Genomic DNA, 21,702 nt, shown 5'->3' with positions numbered 1-21,702 from the left:
ACAAAAAACCTAGAATCTACATATTCAATGATAAATTGAATGTGCCAGACAATTGAGTAACCACTTCCTTTTTTATATGCATCACATACAAACCTGAGCCTCTGAAAGGGCCAACAAAAAATATCCAATCCTCCAACATCTGCTTGCAAAAAAGTGTTTGGTAGAAAAAGTCACAGATGCCCAAGATAGTTAAGGTAAAAACTCTTCAATGTTTTTCTTTGCATCAAAATATCATCATCTGTTTCTAAATGAGGATTATTCTTCTTTACAATTTTGTCTGTGCTTTCAGTTTTAACAACTTTTTAGCTTTATAAAGCTTGTGCCTCCAGTTTTAATACTTTAGGCTTAGCTTTCTTACATCAGATAGCATAAAATAAATATTCAATAGTATAATGCATAATAAATAGATTTTCATTTTTGCAAGCCTTTGTGCAAAATTAAATGATTTTGCACTTCGGAAAGCTGAAGGTGGAAGGAACCTGCAAATGGAGAATTAAGCATTAACTTCAAGGTAGTGAAAACTTCAGTAGAAATTTGTCCATATAAAATCTTTCATTTTGTACTACATTTTCGGTTTATATTATATACTGGTAATGTGCCTCGTAATCAAACATTATGGCATAAATGCCTGGACCTCAATCTCAAATCCCACTGCAGATAATCCAATTAGGATTAGTTTGTTTTGTTGACGTAGGATAACAGTACCAGTCATATCATTGACATTCAATGATGGAAGCTGCCACCATTAAATGATAGATAAGAAAAGCAAAGAGCTCACATATTTTGCAACATCACCAATTCTTGTACACACAAAACAGAACAAACTTATTTTCACAATTCCATGAGGGCAATCCATACATTAATAAATCATAACCAATTTCTCCCTTCAACATAAATTCCAGAATACTGTCAATCCTTCCCTACCACTGCAGTGCTTCTAGCCAGTGCATGAGAGGTAACTGCCATCAAGAAATGCATGCTTAACAAACAAACAGACAGAGTTACAATGAGTATCCAAAATAAACATAGCAGTTGCCAAAGCAATCTTTCCCGATAGACTTGCTATTTTATCTAGGGCTTCTTAAGAAGAATGATGTGTAGGGATGAAAAAATCTTCATTTAACAATTTCTGTCAGATATATGCCTTCACATTCCAAGGCAGGTTTCCAAGCACACTTTTAAAACATGTTATTGACGAATCAGCCGACATCAAATAAACATTCGGCTAATGAATGTATTTTTTAATGAGCAATGTAAGTAAATGTATTAAGAAATAAATGATAAACAATTGCTTATTCCAAGGGTATCAAAGAAAAAAAGCCTCAAGTTTATGTAGACTTTAATTTAATAATTCACCAAAATGCAATCCTTATCTGATACAGAGCAAATACATACCTGGGTCTTCCCAGAGAACTAAGTGGTTGGTCAGGACTAAAAATCCTAAGTACAGGATCAAACATTGTTGGATAGAAAGGCTTCCCAGCTTCAAGCCATCCAATCTCCTGTTCATTTTTTTCAAGGACTGAATCAGCAGGTTTCTCCTCCTGAATCTCGTCCAGAAATTGAACAAATGCCCTAAGTGTTGGATAGCCAACCTGTTTGAGAAACTAAAGCTTTTAGGGTGAAACCAATCATGTTTGTTGAAAAACATTTAAAAACTTCAAAAATAGTAACGATGCAGTTTCTCCACAATATCAATATTATAGAAAATACTATCATATGCTTACTGGGTTTTATGAACAATAGAAAATCCTCATCCCTACTAAGCATGACTGAGCAACAAACATGTAATAGACCAGCACTGACCTCTGGGATATCACGAAATCTGAGGGTTTGTAGAAGTTGGAAAAAAGGTGCACATGAAAGAAGTGCTTGCAGCGTTGCATTGAGAAAGCACAAATTTCCTGCATTTTTAAGACCTCTTGGTTGCCACCTCTTCATCGTCAATCCCGTCTCACTTGAGGAAATGCTGCCAACATTTTCAAACAAGCCAGTTCTTGTTTTTCCTTGAGAAGGCTTTGGCATAGCTGACACTACCCCAGATTTTTTCCTACTTTTGTCACTTCCATGAGAATATGCAACATGCCCATTTCCTTCTTTTCCTGCAAATCGTGCTGCCCATGACATAGGAATGTTTTCTCTCATCAAGGTTGGATCCTCTATAGATTCCTCAACAGAACCATTGCTCTCTAAGCTTAAAGAGTCAAGTTGTTGAATTATGTCACTTCCCATTAATTTAGAGCTTGATTCAACTAGGAATTCTTGTAAACTTTTAGTTCTATCAGTTAGTTTGTCGACTCCATTTTCAACTATTGTGCTTTCACCACTGGATGATAATTTCACCGAATGTATATTACCGCCATTTGCTTCAGTAACTGCATACATGATTGAAAAAATTCAAATGAATAAGATTACTTTCACATAGCTATGATGTTGCTTCTAATAATGGAAAATTCAATCCAGCATACCTTTTGCATCACAACTCCCAATAACAGCCTGCTTCCTTGTGGACTGCTCACCAGTTCTCTCCCTATTAGAAACAAAATGTTCCTGGTCATTGGGAATATGAGACTTGACATTTGATCTTAAATGATCACTCACTGTCACTCCCCCATTACATGCCTGCTTAGATGATATTTCAGGGTTCTTCTGCAAACATTCAACTTGACTTTCGAAAGAACCAAACAGCAAATCATTCTGCTTGAATAATTTTGCATCCTCTTCTACAGCGTCCCTCTGGAAGAAAGACGCTTCATCCTCACTAAAAGATCCAAATACGAAAACCTGGTTAACAAGAGATGACAGCAATTAGCCTCCACAGTAAAACTACACTTTTCAAAAAATGTTAGAGCTCGTAATATCACAATTTCTTCATTATCAGAAGTTCAAAATATCATTATTCTTCTTAATCACAACTTCATAATATTATAATTTATTCAAGATTGTTACACCTTACAGGATTATTAAAATAAGTAATGCAATCACTATTCATTATAAGGTAAAACATTGCAAGCCTATTTGTTTTCACAACCCTAAAAACTTACTGTGTTATCATGTTTTGCAAGTATTATTTTTGTGGCAGAGTGGATACACAGGCAAAACGATGGTTAAAACACACCTTTTCCGATGTCACTTTTTGATTTAATACATTATGAAAATAAATTCGGCAAAAAAAAATATGTTTTTTAATAACCTTAAATTTTTAGTACTCTCTGAGCTGTGGAGTTTTTGCCAAGTCAAAAGTTTTGGGCTTGCCATGTACTTTTCAAATCTGTCTTCTAACTATGGATAAGACACTATTTCATAGCAGATTTACAAGCTGGAAGATCATTAGTCTACAATGAACACTTTCAATTAACCACTTCCACTTTAGCCTATGCATAATGTTTATCATTTGCCATTTATAACATTATAGCATGTTACTATCTCATCAACAATCTCATTCAGTCAACCTGACATTCTCAATGAATAAATTGAAGTGACAGTCTTTACTCCAAATAATGACTATTTTGGATTAAAATATTGAGCTCTTTTTTTTTGGACTGTGCCACAGTGCTCTCTGACTTGCTTTGTTTGCAAAAACTCTTACGAGGAATTGCTAGAGCATACAACAACACAGTATTTGAGCAAAGGAGGTCTGCTTTGTTTCATCTGCACAATGCCATAAAGTACCTTTAATGCTACAAATGTTAAAAAGTTGAAGTTTATCAAACATGTGCTAGGCCTTGAAATTTCTGAAGACACTACTAGTATGAAATGCATCAGGGTTCACCCTGGCCATAAAACTAAGGGGCTCCCTTTGTGATCTCATTGAAGTCATTTATCATTGTACATTTGCATCCTATGATAAAATATTAAAATAGCATTATTCTCTTGTCCTTTCACATAAGTTCATAAAACTTGGGTGATCACAATCTTCAGCCAAATCTTGCATGGTATAGTATACCAACTCTTACACCCCTGACACTCTCTTTACAGTAAGAAGGACCCAAATTCAACAACAAACAAAATCACTCCAGATTGCATTATACACCTTCCATGGCTCTTTTTAATTTCTTCTTACACAGGGAATGTTATCCAAAAATATTATTACCATTTACACGGTTGATTCTGCTACACTAGCAAAGCCTCACAACATCTTGAAATCTCCTAGCAAATGTTCCCAAACTGATCTCATAGATCCCTCACACTTCACAATTTATAGAATGTGACAATTTGGTGCATTATGGATGAAGTGTCAAAGAATGAACTATCGTTGCTTATTTGAAAAAATCAAACCTTTCACACGCACTTCTCTTGTGGAAGCACACAAGTATGCATTATTTATAACCAGATTTCACAATTTCACAGGCACAAAATATGTGCTCTTATACCATATTAAAAAAATTTGGGCCAAATTTATAGAAGCCTGCAAAAGATTACACACCAAATAATATGTGCTTCTATTACACTCTCTATTTAATAAGACCATTACATATTTTTAGGATTAATTAACAATCCTTTATTATTATTTACAGAGAACAACTCATCTAAATGTGCGTTGTTTCAAAAACTCAAACTACTCATACTAACAAACTACTGAGATTATTTTCTCACCAATAATAGTTTAGTGATATTTTGCTACAACTCACTTCAGATTATTGACTCGGCACAATATTATTGTAACCCAGGTGAACAACAATTCCTAACACCATAAGGTTCTTGCTTTTTAAAGGACAAAACTCCATGCAAGGAAAACATCCCACATAAAACAGAAGAAGAGAGACCATGCATCACTGCCTCAATGATGTGTCTCCTGCACTAGTGGTAGACGCTCAATAGCTAAAGGAGTTCCAATCTAGCCGAACAGCATCCCTCCCCTTAGAAAGAAATAAAAACAAGATTGTACACAGGATGTCTTCAAATTCCTTAAAGGAAGATGACTGAAGAAGAATGATGGGTGATGTCTTTAAATTTGGTCAAGCATCTCCATGTCAATACTGAAAGTTGTTAGAATCAAATCGGGCGTTCTAGGTCACACTTATGAAGATGACAACCCACAATCTAGTAGAGATAATTGTAGAACATACATACGCAGAAGGATAAATTGAAATTAAGAAATCTCAATTTGACACCCTTCATTACATTTTATATTTTATATTTTATATTTTATTTTTATTATTGATTATTGAATCCTATTTCAAAAGGGGCCATCACATAATAAATGATCTTGTTAATGGCTCTAGAATCAATGCACATGCACCATTCTCCACCAGTTTTCAATACAAGCACTAGTAGTACCATGCATGAATTTAGACTCTATAATCAATCTCCTACAACTCAAACCAACGTGAATGTTCATCTCTTCATTTTCCCTTATTGTTATCCTACATGCAATTTTAATAGGAAATCTTGCTCATAATATCAAATCCATGTGATGACTACTATCTCTCTAGGGTAGTAATCCTTCAAGAATCTCACCAAATACAACATTTTCAAATTCACTTGGTAGACCTTTTACTTCCTCATACATATTATTGATTGATATATCTTTTGTAAGCATGGCCATGAGCACATAACACGTCTCCTTTGACTTCAGCGCATTCAAGAAAACTTTTCCTATACTCAACATTACCTTATCATCACACACAGTTTCTTCTACTCACTCCTTCAAGAGATTCAATATATATGTTTATGCCATTCTTGGCAAATGTGTAAGTATTGCTCTTCCATACTATATTGCCACCATGTCAAATTGACAAGATCTCTCAAAGGAACATGACAGGATATCAGACCAAACTTCAACTTTATAGAGTACATGTTTAATCCAACCAAACGGTGCTCTCTTACCACTAGTTGATGGCCTTTTTTGCATATCAACCTACAACGCAAGATTGCCTACACTACCAAGTACCCCTAATAACAATCACTTTACAAACCTTACCTCTAGATTTGTATAGTGTCCAAAAAAGACTCTTCCATAGTATTGTTCATTAGTCTCAATTGATGTTTCCACAATGTTATGTTCATCAAAAGAGATCTCTCCATATGTCATATCTTCAATCCTTTGATGCTGCAATTGATTTCTATGTTAATTAGCCCAACGAGTGTTTGCTTCTTTTCTACAGCATCCTCCACTTGTGACCAACTTGGCCACATTTGAAACAAGTTTCTTGGAATCCTCTTGCTTTGCAACCATACCCACCTTCATGTAGATGGAATACTTCTTCCCCAACCATAACTTTGGGTTTTGATGTTCTCATTCTCCTCCTTGATCACTTCTTCCAACCATAGACTTGTAAATTCATCTTCCTTAGGTCTTGTTCTATTGTATTCTAGACAACAATTTTCTGCCTTCAAGGCATATTGATATGTTTTTTCTATGAATCTAAGATTAGACATGTTCATTTCGTCTTCAATATTGAACTACAACCAATTGTCAAATCATGCCACCTTTTTTTGATCAACTTCCATATGTCCCAACCTAAAAATGGTTTTTCTAAAACTCCTTAATATAATTTGTCCAACTAACTACCCTCCTCTCAAATCTAAAGCTTCTTAATTGATTTAGCTAGTGATGACTAGGAACAGACCTTCACCAACATTTTTGGAAAACTGCTCCTGGCAAGTGATATCCTTCTCACACATAGTCCTTTCCAACTAAAATCCTTTGGAATGTGCGGATGACGCTTCAATTTGGTCTGTACCACCTTAACACTTAGAGGATCATAGATATTATCATACAAGTACTCCTCAATCTTTATCAAAAATCAATCAACTCCTCTACACTCAAAGCTCCTATAAATTTTGCTAGATCAATCTTGCTCCCTTTTTAATCTAAAAGCCTCTCTTCCCTTGCACTGCTCTTAGCATCTTCATCCAAATGCCCTACCCTAGTGGCAGCTTTGGCATTGTGTGTTGTGTGTGTTTGTTTCTAATAAGGCAAAATCGATCCAACATTCTAAATGCATTTTTTACGATAATAATAGTGAATTAAAGATGATGTGTATCAGTTATTAGATTTTAATAATTCATAATCATTTGTGTATAAAGTGCATCCAAAATGTTGGACAATACACCTGCAATAGAAATACTTTCAACTTCGGAAGACTGATATGATAGATAAATGCAAGAAGTTTCGATGTTAATATTGGGTAAGAGATATAATAATAAATCCAAATGATGCCGCAAACAGAATGAATACTCGAGTGTTCCGATTATGAATATTATTTAGAACACAATATCAGATTTCAATATCTAATAAAAATTTGTCTTTGAACGAAGACTTCACAAATTTGGAGCAATGGTGAAAATCAGAATGAAATTTCCAAAGACAGACTAGGGTGGCTGTGAACCACCAAAATTGTGATTGCAGACTAGGGAGAATCTTCTACCTCCGAACAACTTTTTAGCTTCTAGAAATACAAAAGAGTCAAATATATTCCATGATGATTTCCAATGCCCAGCCAAAAGGACATCCAAAATGCTAGACAATAGTGCTTGAAAAAAGCCATTGCCAAAAGAAGAGCTTAACGAGTTGGCACGTTGACCACAAACTTACTATCAATATTTTCTTCTAAGGAACTAGCTACCTACCAAGTCCCTAGCTTTACATAGATATAGATGGCATTTTACAAAACTCATAAGGAAGAGCTTCAAAAACTGGCACATTGAGCACAATGTCGCAGCTCTTTATGTTGAGCAATTACATAATCCCAATGAAGCAAGATAACATCCATGTTTAGAATGTATTATTGAAATATCCCTAACCGGATATTTACTCATTTTCAGTGTAACCCGGGTGTACGCACCTGGGTTAAAAACCCGAAGCACCCGATGCCTGTACGCACCCAATGCGGGTGCATCACGCACCCGAGTAACCACACTGGCCGAAAATGTGTTACTGCACCTCGGCCGCACTGGTCAAGCACGCGGGTGGTTCGCGGGTGCTCAGGTGCTTGTGGGGTGCGGCCAGCTAAATGGCTCAAAAAGTTTTTTAAAATATTTTTTTCTTTTCTTTTTTAAGTTGTTTTTTAGACATGCTTCGAGAGCGCTCGGGATGATTCCATTGTCATTATTTACATTTTGTCATTTTGTTGATTGTACTCACTTTGACATGGCTACGATACATTATTTCATTTCATTGGTTCATGCTACTCGGCTCATTGTCATCATGAGCATCATTATGATATTCATATTTGAACAATGAATTTTGAATCTTGCATCTTGAACTAAGTTAATTTGTTAAATGGTCATTGGTAATGGTTATGAAGTTTCAAATTTCAAGTTTAAACTTATGGTTTGTGAACCACATTTCAATTTTCTCTATTCAACTATATTTGGTATGGTATATAATATATTGAAGTATCATTTTATAATTAGCATTTTCAGTCATATATATTATATATATAGTATGCAAGATATACCTTGTTGTCATAACCAGCGAATATGATAAGATAGAAATGTATTAGTGAACTATGCATAACCCAGTAGATGGTGACAACACGACCTAAATAGATGATGTAATAAACTAGCCACTCAAGAACTGAGTGTAACAACCTGGGCGCAACAAATACGATATTGGCATCTTCAATCTGTAGAACCTCCGAGTACATAGGTACTATGAATAAGAATGAAGCTGAAAAAGCATTCCCTATGATCAAAACATAACTCTCCTCAATACGACACCAAAAACTATCCAAAGGCTGATGTATATAATCCAACCAACTCCTGTATGGTGTGAAATCAAGAACCCTATGTGGACTGATCCAATGATGCACAACCGAAGTCAAATCACCACTCCCATCATGTGACCAGGTTTCGCTGTTAAGAACTATAGTTTAATCCGAATCTCTTAAGTCAAGATCATCCTCTTCCTAGAATCCAAGAGGAATTCTCTCCTCTACCTTAAAAAGTGGGTTATTGGAAATCCAAACAGCATTTATGTCATATCCCCATTTTAAGATAGAATTTTAATAACAATTAGATAATACAATGTTATTAAATAAATAATATAGTTATATTAAAACTAATACTTAAATATAAAACAAGAAAATAATTATTATTTAATCTATATTATTAATAAAATAATATTTAGTGTGATATTTTAAATAATTAAAAATAATAAAATTTCAATGAGTAAAGAAAGAAATAAATTAAATACAAGAGACAATATTGTAGAAAGTATGTTAACTTTCTAAATAGAACTTAATAATAAATAAAATAAACACAAATAAATAAGTAAATAAATAATATAGCAGAGAATAATATAAATTAACTAAATCTAATGAAAAGTTAACAAATGTTTAACAAATAGACATGACTTTTTAAAAATTAAATATAAAAGGGAGGAGGGTTTATTTTAGAGAGTAGAAAAAAAGAAGAGAAGAGGGGAGTTCAAAAAGGAAAAAAAATGGAAGAGGAAAGTAATATGAAGAAAATAAGTGGCTTTCTGAAAAAGTATCAATGGTATTGAAAAGATGTGAACCTTCGAAAGGGTCATAATTATGAACAGTGGTGACTCTTCAAAAAATATTTTGATTATAAAATATTGGGACTTTTCCAAAGGATTTTAGTTATGAAGTGTTGCGACTTTTCGAAAGGATTATAACTATGAAATGTTGTGTCTTTTCAAAGGATTCGTATTATGAAAGGTTGTGACTCTTGGAAAAGAAGAAATGAAAAAACATATATTTTTCCTTTCCTTATAATAAGAAAATGAAGAATTTTGGAAAGTAAATATAGAATTGAGATAATCTAGAAGGAATAATTCATTGAAAGGTCGATTAAGGATAGAGCCACATGGACCAAGAAAAGACGAAGGTAAGAAAGGTATATTTATGGATTATATTTAATTAATTATGTTTATGACTTTATTTATTAATGAATCTATTGAAGATAAATGTAGTACATGTGTTAAGATAGTCTCATAGGTCTTTGAAGGATAATGGCTAACTAATCGAGGATCATCCTAAGGAACCCAGAGGGTCTTCTCAAAGGATTATGAAGCCCGACTTGAAAGATAGTTTTAGGGAAGACGGCCAAATAATCGAAGGTCGTTCCTCATGAACATGGGGGATCCTCTCAAAGGCTTAGGAAGCCAGATTAAGGGATCCTCAAAGATGTGCAGAAATAGTAACATTCCTAGATATCAATCATTAGAATTGAATTTAATAGATTATGTTGCTAATAATTTCTACAGGTAAATTTGTCTATAATAATACATTAATCTATTAGAAGAATTATAAGACTTGAAGCATGGGGGTAGCAAGGTATTAACACCTTAAACCGACCACCATGGCCAAAAATTCTCCATGTTGCCAGAATATTCTAATGTTGTCAAACATATGCATATGTTGCTGGCCTTGGATAGAGGATGCCCATCCAAGAAGAATCTTAAGGGGTGCGCTCCTAGGATGACGGTGAAGTAGCTATGAGCTATGAAGCGCAATCTGGAGACGTCCTTAAGATTGGGATTAACTTAGAGGGTAGAATAATATAGTTAGTTTTATTATTGTGATTCTCACGTTTATTTTTGCAGGTATTACTTGTCCCAAACTAACCATAATAATGGGGACATTACAATCTACCTCAAACAGAGGGTTGTCTATAATATGAATGTGTTCTAAAGTTTTGGAACTTGATCGCTTGGGGCAACTATCCAAAGCATGCGTCTACTGAATGCTATCAAGTTCATCAATTACCTCTACGAAAAATTCCTGCCTCTCTTTATCCTCTTGTTCCTAAGAGTGATTCCTGATCCTAATTTGATTTTCTGCTTCTTGAAGGGAAATCCGAGCATCATTTAATGCCTCCTGGTTTTCCTTAAGCTCTCTATTGAGCTCCTTAATCTCATTCCTTTCTTTATTCAGCTGATAAACATGTGTTTCAGCAACTTTAAGAATGTTATCCCTATTGGAAAGCAAATACAAATAATCCGATTTCATAGTTTTAAGAGTTGTTTTGATTACTTGCAAATCAGAGACAAGCCAATCTGTTTCCACTCCCTTTTGAACCTTTCTGTAGAGATCTTCCACCATCTTGTGAGTGTTGTCATAATGTACCAATGATGTCACAACAATGTCAATAATACCCTTCAACTGATTCTTTAAGGTATGCATTTCATTGTTGTCTTGTTCAAGCAGTTCATCATCTTGCAGTGACATCTTAGATTGTTCCTCTAAATTCACGTCATGGGTATAGGAAATATATGCTTCATCACACAAGGACCCTGACCTACTATTACCTCAAGTGCAACCAACATCATCAACCTGCTTGTCAAAGCTAATCTCCAACTCACCAATGTAGAAACTTGTGCCCTGTGTAATCTCTTTTGCATGATCAGTACCCAAAGATTGTAACTCAGTGGGGGTTGACTGCTCTTCTTCTTCAAGACCCTCTATTAGATGGTTCTGGTCTACTAGAATTTCTTCATACACATTCTTGCACTGATCTTTTGCAAGGAGATCCTGAACTACTTCCAAATACTTTCTTTTTGCTATATCCGTCTTATTTTGCTGCTCTAGATGAAGCTCCAAATAATCGTCGAATGGTAAGTTATCTTGAACTCGATTAGGAAGTTTTTTATATTCTCTGTAAATGTTGAGAATTTCTACTCTTATATCAAAATTTCCACTTCTATAGACCAGTCTGTCATTAGAATGTTGTGGATGTCCATGTTTATCATAAATCTTCCTCTCATATTCTTTGGTTTTCCTTACTTTTCCCTTGGCATAGTTATCCTTCCTATCTCCTATACCTCAATCAGCTGATCTCAGATCCTATTGATGAGATAGGTTAAGTTTTGAGTAACCAAAATTTGCTACTGGGTAGTTGGGGCCTGACGAGTCAATTTCCATTGGGTCTTATAAGGTAGGAAGTTTTATCCATTTTGCAATGTTTGTTGTAACATTACTAGCTTGCTTTTTCAGTTCCTTTATAACACTTTCACACTCATTTGCTTTTGATTTCAGTGCCTCCACCAATTCGATTTCCAAAGCAAGAACCCTATCTATCATATCACCTGACTTTGTTTCTTTAAATCTTGAATGTTGAGACTGTAGCTACTTATTAACCTCCTTTAACTTCTCAATTTCTTTTTGAAGTTGTTCCTGAGCACCAAGTATCTAATCTTATCGCATAGATCTTTTCTATTGCCTTAAACCCCTTCGCAAGAGTCACAAGCCCACTCTCTACAACCCGCAGCTTCTCATGGAGTTCAGCCATTTCCTTTGTACCCTACAAAGGTGATGTGTGTCCTGTTTTACCATTGGACATTCTAAGAACTTTCTGCTCAGCCTTAGTTAATACATCTGTTCTCAGTTTTAGCTCCTCCTCCAATGATTTTACTTCTTCTGATTGTGCAACTCAAGTTATCATGCAGAAATTTCTTGTGCTTCCCTTAACTAGTTTTCGTCCTACTCACGAATATTTGCACGCCCACTAACTGACTAAAATCTTGTAGATTATGTCCACTATCTCATTAATTTTGGTCTATCATCCATGTGGAATTCCAAGACAACATTTATTCCTCAAAGTCGTGTTTGTGATACATCTGCGAGGGGCAACTCAAAAGCCCATCTTGAACAAACCACAAATGTAAGCATGTGTCTTGTATAATTCTGACGTAGATATTCCAGTTTCAATCTATATAACCTGATATATTTTCTCCTATGATCCGCATTTCAAAAATGGCTCCAAGAAATATGTCCCCCTAATTACTCCCAATCTAAGAAATAACAACTCCAGAAACAACTATATGGTCAGCAATTTTACGTCCTTTAGAGTCTTCAAGTTTCTTCATGATAACTTCAAACTCCCTTTCCAATCTTTTGTTTAACACGTATGTGTACACTTACGCCTAAGTTGTTTCACAATGATTCACATGGATGAGAACGACACTTATAATTGTCCCCAATAATGTCGTTTCAAATTAACGTTACAAATTACATGTTGTTTGCAGTTGAATGTTCAAAAATAGGCAGCCCTCACAACTTCACAACAAACACTCTCTACTGGCTTTTAGAAACGACAACTTCCTCTCTATAGTTTCTAAAAGAAAATTTATCTCTCTGCAACCACTTGGATTTACGGCATCATAGACATGATTATCTTCAGAAATCGAATGTTTATGAGTAATGCCTATGTGCCTCTATGTAATAGTTTCTTTCCTTTACTAGCAATCAATTCTGTAACTCCTATAGTAGTCCTGAGAGAAGAGGGAAACTTAGTTCAATTTTAAAGCGCGATTTCTTCCTGGGCTTCGTCAAAACGAGTTGATCTTCATTTCGAGTAGAAGGACTAGCAAGAATAGGAAATCGTCCAATAAACTCTAGTATCAAACGAGATAACCAACAAGTCATCCAGCTCAACCATACTATAGTGATATAAGAGAAATTGCTTTTCTAGAATACATTCACAGAGACGTTCTGCATGTTGTAGACAGACCAATGCATGAGGAGTCATCTTATATATTCTCACGGCACCATTTCTCCAAAGTCATCCCCTTTAAGTACGCTCATTCTTGATTACTCGAGCAAGCTCTACCTTTAAAAACAGTTGTGCATCTTTTGCATCCACTCTTCACCACAACCATAACGACTTCTCAGCAGGCTTGTGATACAAACGATAAACTTCTGCTCCAAATCCAACATGCGATAGCCAATCTTCAGGGGCAAGTTCAATGTTTCAGCGCAATTCAACCCATAGTTGAAACCCACATGAAAAGACTAGGTTCTTGTAAGCATAAGTCACCACTGACGTTCTTCCCCCACGTGAGCACCAACTGGAGTCCAGTCGGGTGTTGGCCCTCTAGCCCTTCACAACTATCATGAATGCAAAACTTCAGACATTGGAAGAAATTGAATACTACCTCTACACCAAGTGTCATACCCCCAAACTGCCCTGCCTGTTAACATCCCAATTTGCTCCTTAGTTAGCTTGTCTTAATATTCATACACCTTCAAAACAACTGTTCGTCTCTTTTGATCACTGCACTTCGTCTTTGTTTGTTGTGCCTTCAAAAAAATTTAGATCCCAACACAAACTATCTTGGAAATGATTCCTTTGTTCAGAAAAATGAGCTACTATCCTATAATAACCAAGAGTATATGTAGAAGTATATAAACTTCACAATATTTGAGTCTCTGCAAGTAATGATAACCTCATCAAACTCATCTTCTTTTAGAATTCTGGAAAGAATATAATTGTTTCAATGTAACCCTCCAGGCTGGCTGAAATAACTAGGCTCTGTTATAGTTTCACAAGCTGGCACAAAGACCAGCTCTAATACCACTGAAATATCCCTAACTGGATATTTACTCATTTTCCCCTTTTTTTCCGAATAGCATTCAGAACATAGAATTGTGAAGTTGCATTATAAAACCAGTGATATAAAACCTAGGAAATATTCCCCAGATATTTACCTGGTTATTTCCTCAAAACTGAACTTAAAACCTTAGGCATATGTATTACGAACAGCAATAGAAACCAGTAGATTCTCCAATAAATATAAACCTATTCTTTTCAGAATAATATTCAAGATTTCAAGCATATAGAAATGCATTACAGACGCACAATGACAAAACCAGAAAACTATCATAAAACTCCTTAACATTATTGCATTATCCAACAGCAATACAATAACCAACACTAACAAATCCAATCTTAAATACAGATTAACAGTCAGATTGAAATACTAGAATAAGAACCTATAAGCGCATGTGAAACACCTGAACTTATGTCTCCCCAGACAATGGCTTTGCGTCCCCTTTTTATCGACACGAGGGGCTACGTCCTCATACTAGATGAAAGCTGAAGTTTTCTGATTAACTCTCACAAGAGAAAAAACTGAAACTGAATCAATAAATCAAGCATGCCCAAGAATGAGCCTCTTTCCCTTTTAATACCCAAACTAAGACTCTTCGACTTCCCTCTGGCTTTCGTCCTATTCCCTTGTGACTCTTCAACTTCCCTCTAGCTTTTCGTCTTATTCCTCCTTGACCTTTTGCCCTCTTTATAACATTAAATTGACATTTTTATAACTTGAGTCTACACTCTCCTAGTCAATTTTAACATTGTATATAATAAGACTTCAATATTTCTAATGTCCCAAAAAGGGGACATTACAATTAAATTACATATCTTAATCCAACCACAATGCCACCTCTTATGCTAAGTGGTTAGACAATTTAAATGAAGCAAGATTCTATTCCATGTACATAAGTGCATTACATTAAATATCTTAATCCCAACCACAACATGCCAACTCATTATGCTAAGTGATTAGACAATCCCAATGAAGTGAGAGGACATGCCCATTACAAAATGTATTGCCTTAATCATCTTCCTTAATCCTATATTAACTAAGCCTTCTCATTGGTTGATTACATGGTACATTCTTGCCGCTCCATACCATGTTCCCCTACTTGGCCTACACTGAGTTCCAACTCACCAACATGTATGTCAATTCAAATGATGACACAAATCCAATTGGGTCCAATGTTATAGAACATTTGAGTAAAAGAGGTTCAAGGCTCAAGAGGAACATCCCAAAAAATCTGAGTCTAACAGCTATCCATAGCATAAAGAATGAACTTTGGCACTTAGTTTGATGACACGCAACTTTTAGGTAATGTAAGTAATCCTAGGCAATACTAGGAGGGTTCCAATTTCTCTTACCCAATTGTGTTGTAATGTAGCAACAAAGCCTCAACCAATAGCTTTGCGTTACCATAAGGATTTAATCATTCTAGCAAACAAACATAAACAGAGCCTCAAAGGTTAATTCTTACCACAACATCAAAAACATAAAAAACATAAACAAGCAATGAAAACAAATAAACTGCTTTTGGACTATGCAAGGTTGCTCGATCCCCTATATCCTTACGCATTGAAATTTTCTCTTGTTAAAATTCTCCTTGAGTAAATGCAAGTTTGCCACCATCAGATTTGTGTTGAGATTAACTGCATTTTTTTACATAGTGAAAGAATTTATTAACTTTGTTCCCTCCAAGAGGTTGAATCTGGGGAGTATGCATTTTCAACTGTGAAATATACTATAAAATATGTGGAGATATCATTGTTCATACAAATATTCAATAGTTTTGTATCCGCCTTCTGCCACTACCCTGGTCAAAGATGCATTGCCTTTTTTCTTCTTTTATATAACCAATTATAGGCAAAGATCTCTTCATGCTGATCAACAACATACAGGAATGATAGCTTCCTTAGTTCAATATATCACATATGTGAAGGCATTAAGAAGGCATTAAATGCCCTTGGGATACTATTGATTCACATAAACATGGAGACACATCAATGAGAAATTGTTCATCCTTGCAACCTACCATGACTAAAAACTTCTCAACAACCCAGCTCTCATTCTGGTGGTTGTTTCTCTATCTTAGCTCAACATTGGAGGCCACCACCCTATTTCACAACATAGATCTTGCAGGCAGACTCGCATGCTACCTTTTTCTCTATCATTAGAAGTTCTTCAAATTTAAGTTTCAGGAGAGGTTATATGTGGTATCAACAACCTCCTTGAACTTCAACCCACTAACTTTCCCTAATGAGCATTTTCAAACAGACTTGCCAAGACTTGCGTGTCCTGCAGGTCAAACCCAGACAGCCAGTAGACACTCAAAAATATAGATCTTGCAGCCAGAATCCCACTACTAGTTTTTTCTCCATAATTAGAGGTTCTTCAAATTAAAGTTTTAGGAGAGATCCAATGGAAACAATACAGAATACAGATGTGTCAAGATTTGGATATCAGATTTTGCCAAAGAAACCAAACATTGGAGATTAGATCAGTGAATCTGTTTCATCCTTCTTATAGCTGTTCTACAGCACATGTCCGTGTGTTTTTTTAAAGGTTTGAAGCTTGGTTAAAGCCATAAAATTATGAAAGATACTAATAGCATCTGCAATGAATACTAATAGCATGTGCAATGAAGGTGCCTGTGGCTTTGAAGAACTTATTTCGCACTGCACATCAACCCCACAAACCCCTTGCTTTGGTTTGGAAAAGCAAAAAAGTTAACGATATTCTAGACTTCACAGATAGAAAAGCAGCACTTTTTTCCATTATTTGACTTGAAATTAAAAAATGGTGTTTCTTCCTCTACTTTTATGAATATTTAGTTAGCAAAGTCAATCTCAATCCCAAGTAATGCCACCATGGATGCAGTAACCTTGAGGACTTATCTGAGATGTAAGCACAAGACCCACTAGTGAGTTAGTGATGCTGAGACAAGTGATATAAGCTCCTCTATACCATAGTTCGTGAGTACATGTTTGCTCTAGAGCCCATGAAAATCATGAGAGGTGAAAGGAGTGTTGAATTTTAACATTATAATCCTTTCACCTCTCTTGAGAGATGTCTACTAAGATCAAAGCACTTGTAGCAACCTAGAACAGACTGTATAAATAAGATGAGCATCAGGAAAATGAAAACAGGGTATAAATCTTATATTGTGGCAACCATGAAATAACAAATAGAAAAATTAATTTTCTGGCAAAACTCTGGGCAAATTGATAGACTCTGAATCAAAATTGAGCCTTTTTATCAACACAAAGGAGATGTACAGACACTCAGTGTTGATGTTATAGCTGCAGGCATTATCTTTTTCTCATGTGTGTGTGTATATATATATATATATATATATATATATATAAAATTGAATATGACTCAACACATAACATCTTCTTTGTAATGTCAAGGCAATGAAGGGTCAAGACAATTTTATATATTCTTCTGGGAGGAATCCAGAGGACAGATTGATACCTTTTGTTTTCTGAAAGATCCATGCGAAGGAATTTATGTTGTCTAAATATTGATAGGTGCTATGATCATCACTTCAGTTTACCCTGGTGTTTAGGAAAATTGTAAAGCAGACTTCTGCTCTTTCACTATATACATGATAATATACTTGTGGCTGGGTTTTTCTCCCTCGATTTGGAGGATTTTTCCAGGATAATTCATTGTGTCTTATTGTGCAGTATTTTATTTTGCTGTTTATCTTCATTTCTGTATTGAAATGTTAAACGTGAATAGCCTTGCTGGAGGAAAGGGTGATGAAGGAATTTATGTTGTCTAAATATTGATAGGTGCTACGATCATCACTTCAGTTTACCCTAGTGTTTAGGCAAATTGTAAAGCAGACTTCTGCTCTTTCATTATATACATGATAATATATTTTTGGCTGGGTTTTTCTCCCTCGAGTTGGAGGATTTTTGCAGGATAATTCATTGTCTTATTGTGCATTATTTTATTTTGCTGTTTATGTTGTCCGTATTGAAATATTAACACTCAAATAGCCTTGCTGGAGGAAAGGGTGATGAGAGCAACATGAAGGAATAAGTCCAGAACCATCTCTTCTCAAATATCTACTGTTAAACTATTAATAAGTCAATTTCAGAGAGGCCTTGTATGGCAATAAGGAAGTGATTGCCTGATTTGAATACATTACTCCTTCAATATGTCCTGTACAATCAAATAAGTTTCATATTTCACCTATATCAAAGCTTAAAATTGTTTATCTGATCAAGCTATGATTAAAGAACTTAAAGTTAAAATAGGTTTGGACAAAGGATAAATCAATATTAATGTTGATAGAAACTCTGTTGGCATGATCATATAATTTTAAAATGGCTCATTGCAACTAGCATTTGCATCCCTCACTTTTATGTAAGGAGATTCAACCAATGCCTATATCCATTGTTATCCATGGTCCTCTGTGAGTTAAAGATTCTGCATTGCAATCATTGAGGATTGAGTATTTAGACATGTCTGCGATGTGGTCAAGAAATGTGTCTGTTTTAAGTTATGAAATGGCCAGAACTACAGAGGCTCCATACAATTACAGTAAGCCAGATTTAAAAATTCTCGAGTCCAACATATTTTTTATTTCAGTTAATTAATAATATATCTTCAGGGTTTTGAACATGTAGCTTCTATTTTAAAAGGAAAACAAACATAAAAAATTGGCATATAAAATAGGATAACCGACAGATGTGCCTTCCTAGTTGGCAATTTGTTTATTTGGGTTCAATAATGGACAACTCAAATTGGAAAAAGATATCATCCTTAGGTAAACAAACTAAAAAACATTTTTAACATTGAAAAAAGTTATTTTTAATGGAAAACTAAAACTATATCCAACTAACTCAAGTCATCTTCAGGGGGTGGTAGTACATCTGTAGAGAACAAAATAACAAGAGAAATGTGAAATTGTAATGCTACATTAGAACATATACAAAGTAACAAGGCTGAAACTTTAGCTCACATATTGAGGTACATCTGATTCAAAATTGAGAATCTGGCCATTGAAAATCAATCCATATATAAACCAAGCTCTTACATCGAGCAGGTAAACTCTATAATCCAAGAATTGAACAGCTGCAAGACATCCACAGATTTCACGAGATACTGATGCACTGTAAACCAGATATTAGTTAGTTTTTGTAGATTTCCCAATCAAATTAAAACAATCTGTGAATCCCAAACTTTGGAATATTCTGTCCTTCCCTACATACGTGAATATTTCTGAACTAAGGATCAGCATTAATGTCATGTGCTCTTAAATCAATAGTTAAGTGCATAGTTATGAGACTCACAGACTCGAGAAAACTTGAGTTTAGAGCTCAATTGGCTCAAATGTAAAGTAAACTCAATTCAATCAAGGCTTACAAAGAACCGAATCTTTTAAACTAGAAACTGCCCCGCCGTCTCTCGGTGTGATATCAAAATATCTTCTTCCGAGTTCCCATGAGAAAAGAACACAATTTCCAGCATGGAGGACTGCATTTTCTCCAAATTATCGGTCACTCTATAAAAAACTTTGATTGCGTTATGGGTGATTGAAATTATGAAATTTATTACGAAAGTTGTTTTCCAATTACGCCCAAGATAATTTTGCAGGGTCTGAAACTCAATAGCGTTATGTAAGGCATTCTAAATTTTTAGGTTTTTTGTTTCTATGAATTTCCAACTTAAAAGCCAATCCAATTTCAATGACTAAAATTCCTAGCCTACATAAGAAGAAGCACAATTTTAAAAAACTTTTTAAGGGATAAACATATTATCTCTATCCTGCATCAAAAGCAGACTTGTCCCCACTACAAATTCAAATTAATTTCGCACCATGAGCCAAATAACGCTCAGATATCAAAACAAAGGCTGGTTACGAAATACACACGAATCTTAATTAACAAGCAAGTGGGCTTTGCAGCGATCGAAACAAAAGCAATGAAAAGAATCAAATACAATTGAACCACAGCATTTGAAAATATTCACGTAAAAATCAACAGTGAAAGTAAAATCGAAATTAGGGAGGAGAGAAAACCCTAGCTGACCTGCGAAGCGTCCATCATTCTTGAGCGGTCAGAGCTTGAAGGGTGCTGAGTATAATCCTCCTATTAAAACTATATGTACTATTATATTGCAGCGATTGAGTGTGGAGGATCCGGAGCCGAACCTCGGCAAGAGGGGCAGATAGCAACGAACACAAGGAAGACATGAAATAAGATCGATGAGATGGACATATACTTATGGCCTTCTCAGGGCCCGCCTCGCAAACAATTCTACTCTTCCTTGCTTCTCTCTATATACACTCTCCTTTCTGACGTACTGGTTCTTCTAACTGAGGCTAAAAGATGAGATTGCTAGGCTTTGTTGTGCTGTAGTTGCATCGAATTCAAGCCCTTTCTGCGCGCCCTCTTCAGTGCAAGGCATGAATGGCAAACAAAAAAACGCAGAATCCTCTGCCTTTTTCCTTGGGGGGGCGATAATCGGCATATAATGTTTTCCGACGGCTCCATGTGACCAAGGATCCTTTTGCGGTTAGCCGCGCGGTCCCTGTGTGCGGTCTGTGAGTAATTATAGGCTCGCCTTTAGGGTTTCTATGCCTTTTATTTATCACAAACGCATGTCTTTGGCGGGCTAGGCCGTACAAATTGGCTATGTTTTTTTTTTGTGATTCAGGTTTTAGTTAGTTTTGTCCTAGTGATTATTTATTTATGTATCTTATTATAGCTATCAATTCCCCACTAAAGGATATGTTTATGAGGTCTTAAAAGTTGAATTGTTGTGTATTGAAAGGATGTGTTTATAGGGATTTAAAAGTTGAATTGTTGTGTATTTCAAGTAAATGAAGTTTTATAAATATGTTAAGGTTTGATTGTTGGCAAGAAATGATTAAATGAAAGTTAATCAATTTGAATTAATGTATCAATTATAAAGAAATGTTATCTTTTAATTTTTTTTTTAAATGGTTAAGTGGGAGTTCATCAATTTGAGTTAATTTAGGTGTCAAGCATTACAATTTGATGAACAATCACAATGTTCAAGTCATTTGATCATAGTTTAAGTGGCAAGAGTTTTGCATTGTAAAGTTCCATGATTGATTGTCTAAGAATTGTTGAATTCTTAATGAATGTTAAGAACTTGTAAGTATGTGTATCTATATATGAGGAGATGTGTGGACCAATTAGTAGTTGTCGGATCAATACAAGTGTCAACAAATATAGATATAATAGTTTTATTATAATATTAAACTATTTATGATTAGTGTGAATGTCATCTTCTTGATCTCTTAGACACTCATATGCACAATCTTTTTGTGCCCTTACCTAGCTCAAAATAGTAGACATGTAAGGAATGGAAACATAAAATAAATGGATAACTCGTGTGGATTTGATTTTATATATTTATTTTAGTTC

The 21,702-nt window shown here is 35.1% G+C and overlaps 1 protein-coding gene across 1 annotated transcript in view; it reads right to left on the bottom strand.

The window, feature by feature from the left end:
* UBP24 (ubiquitin-specific protease 24) overlaps positions 1 to 20,751 on the bottom strand; it is a 49,119-nt gene extending 28,368 nt beyond the window's left edge. Inside the window, exons 1-4 of the mRNA XM_089797500.1 lie at positions 20,338 to 20,751; positions 2,469 to 2,784; positions 1,807 to 2,375; positions 1,396 to 1,595 (exon numbers count right to left, since the gene is read on the bottom strand). Coding sequence (XP_089653626.1) covers positions 1,396 to 1,595; positions 1,807 to 2,375; positions 2,469 to 2,784; positions 20,338 to 20,355 — 1,103 coding nt within the window. The 5' untranslated portion in view covers positions 20,356 to 20,751. The remainder of the gene's footprint in view (positions 1 to 1,395; positions 1,596 to 1,806; positions 2,376 to 2,468; positions 2,785 to 20,337) is intronic.
* Positions 20,752 to 21,702: the final 951 nt, after the last annotated feature.

This window comes from Cupressus sempervirens, chromosome 8, assembly GCF_028749045.1.
Source record: "Cupressus sempervirens isolate cs-2001-9-10 chromosome 8, ASM2874904v1, whole genome shotgun sequence".
In the NCBI taxonomy this organism is placed as follows: Eukaryota; Viridiplantae; Streptophyta; class Pinopsida; order Cupressales; family Cupressaceae; genus Cupressus; species Cupressus sempervirens.
Note: the sequence above shows the minus strand (reverse complement) of the source record. Positions and strands in the feature narration are given on the sequence as shown.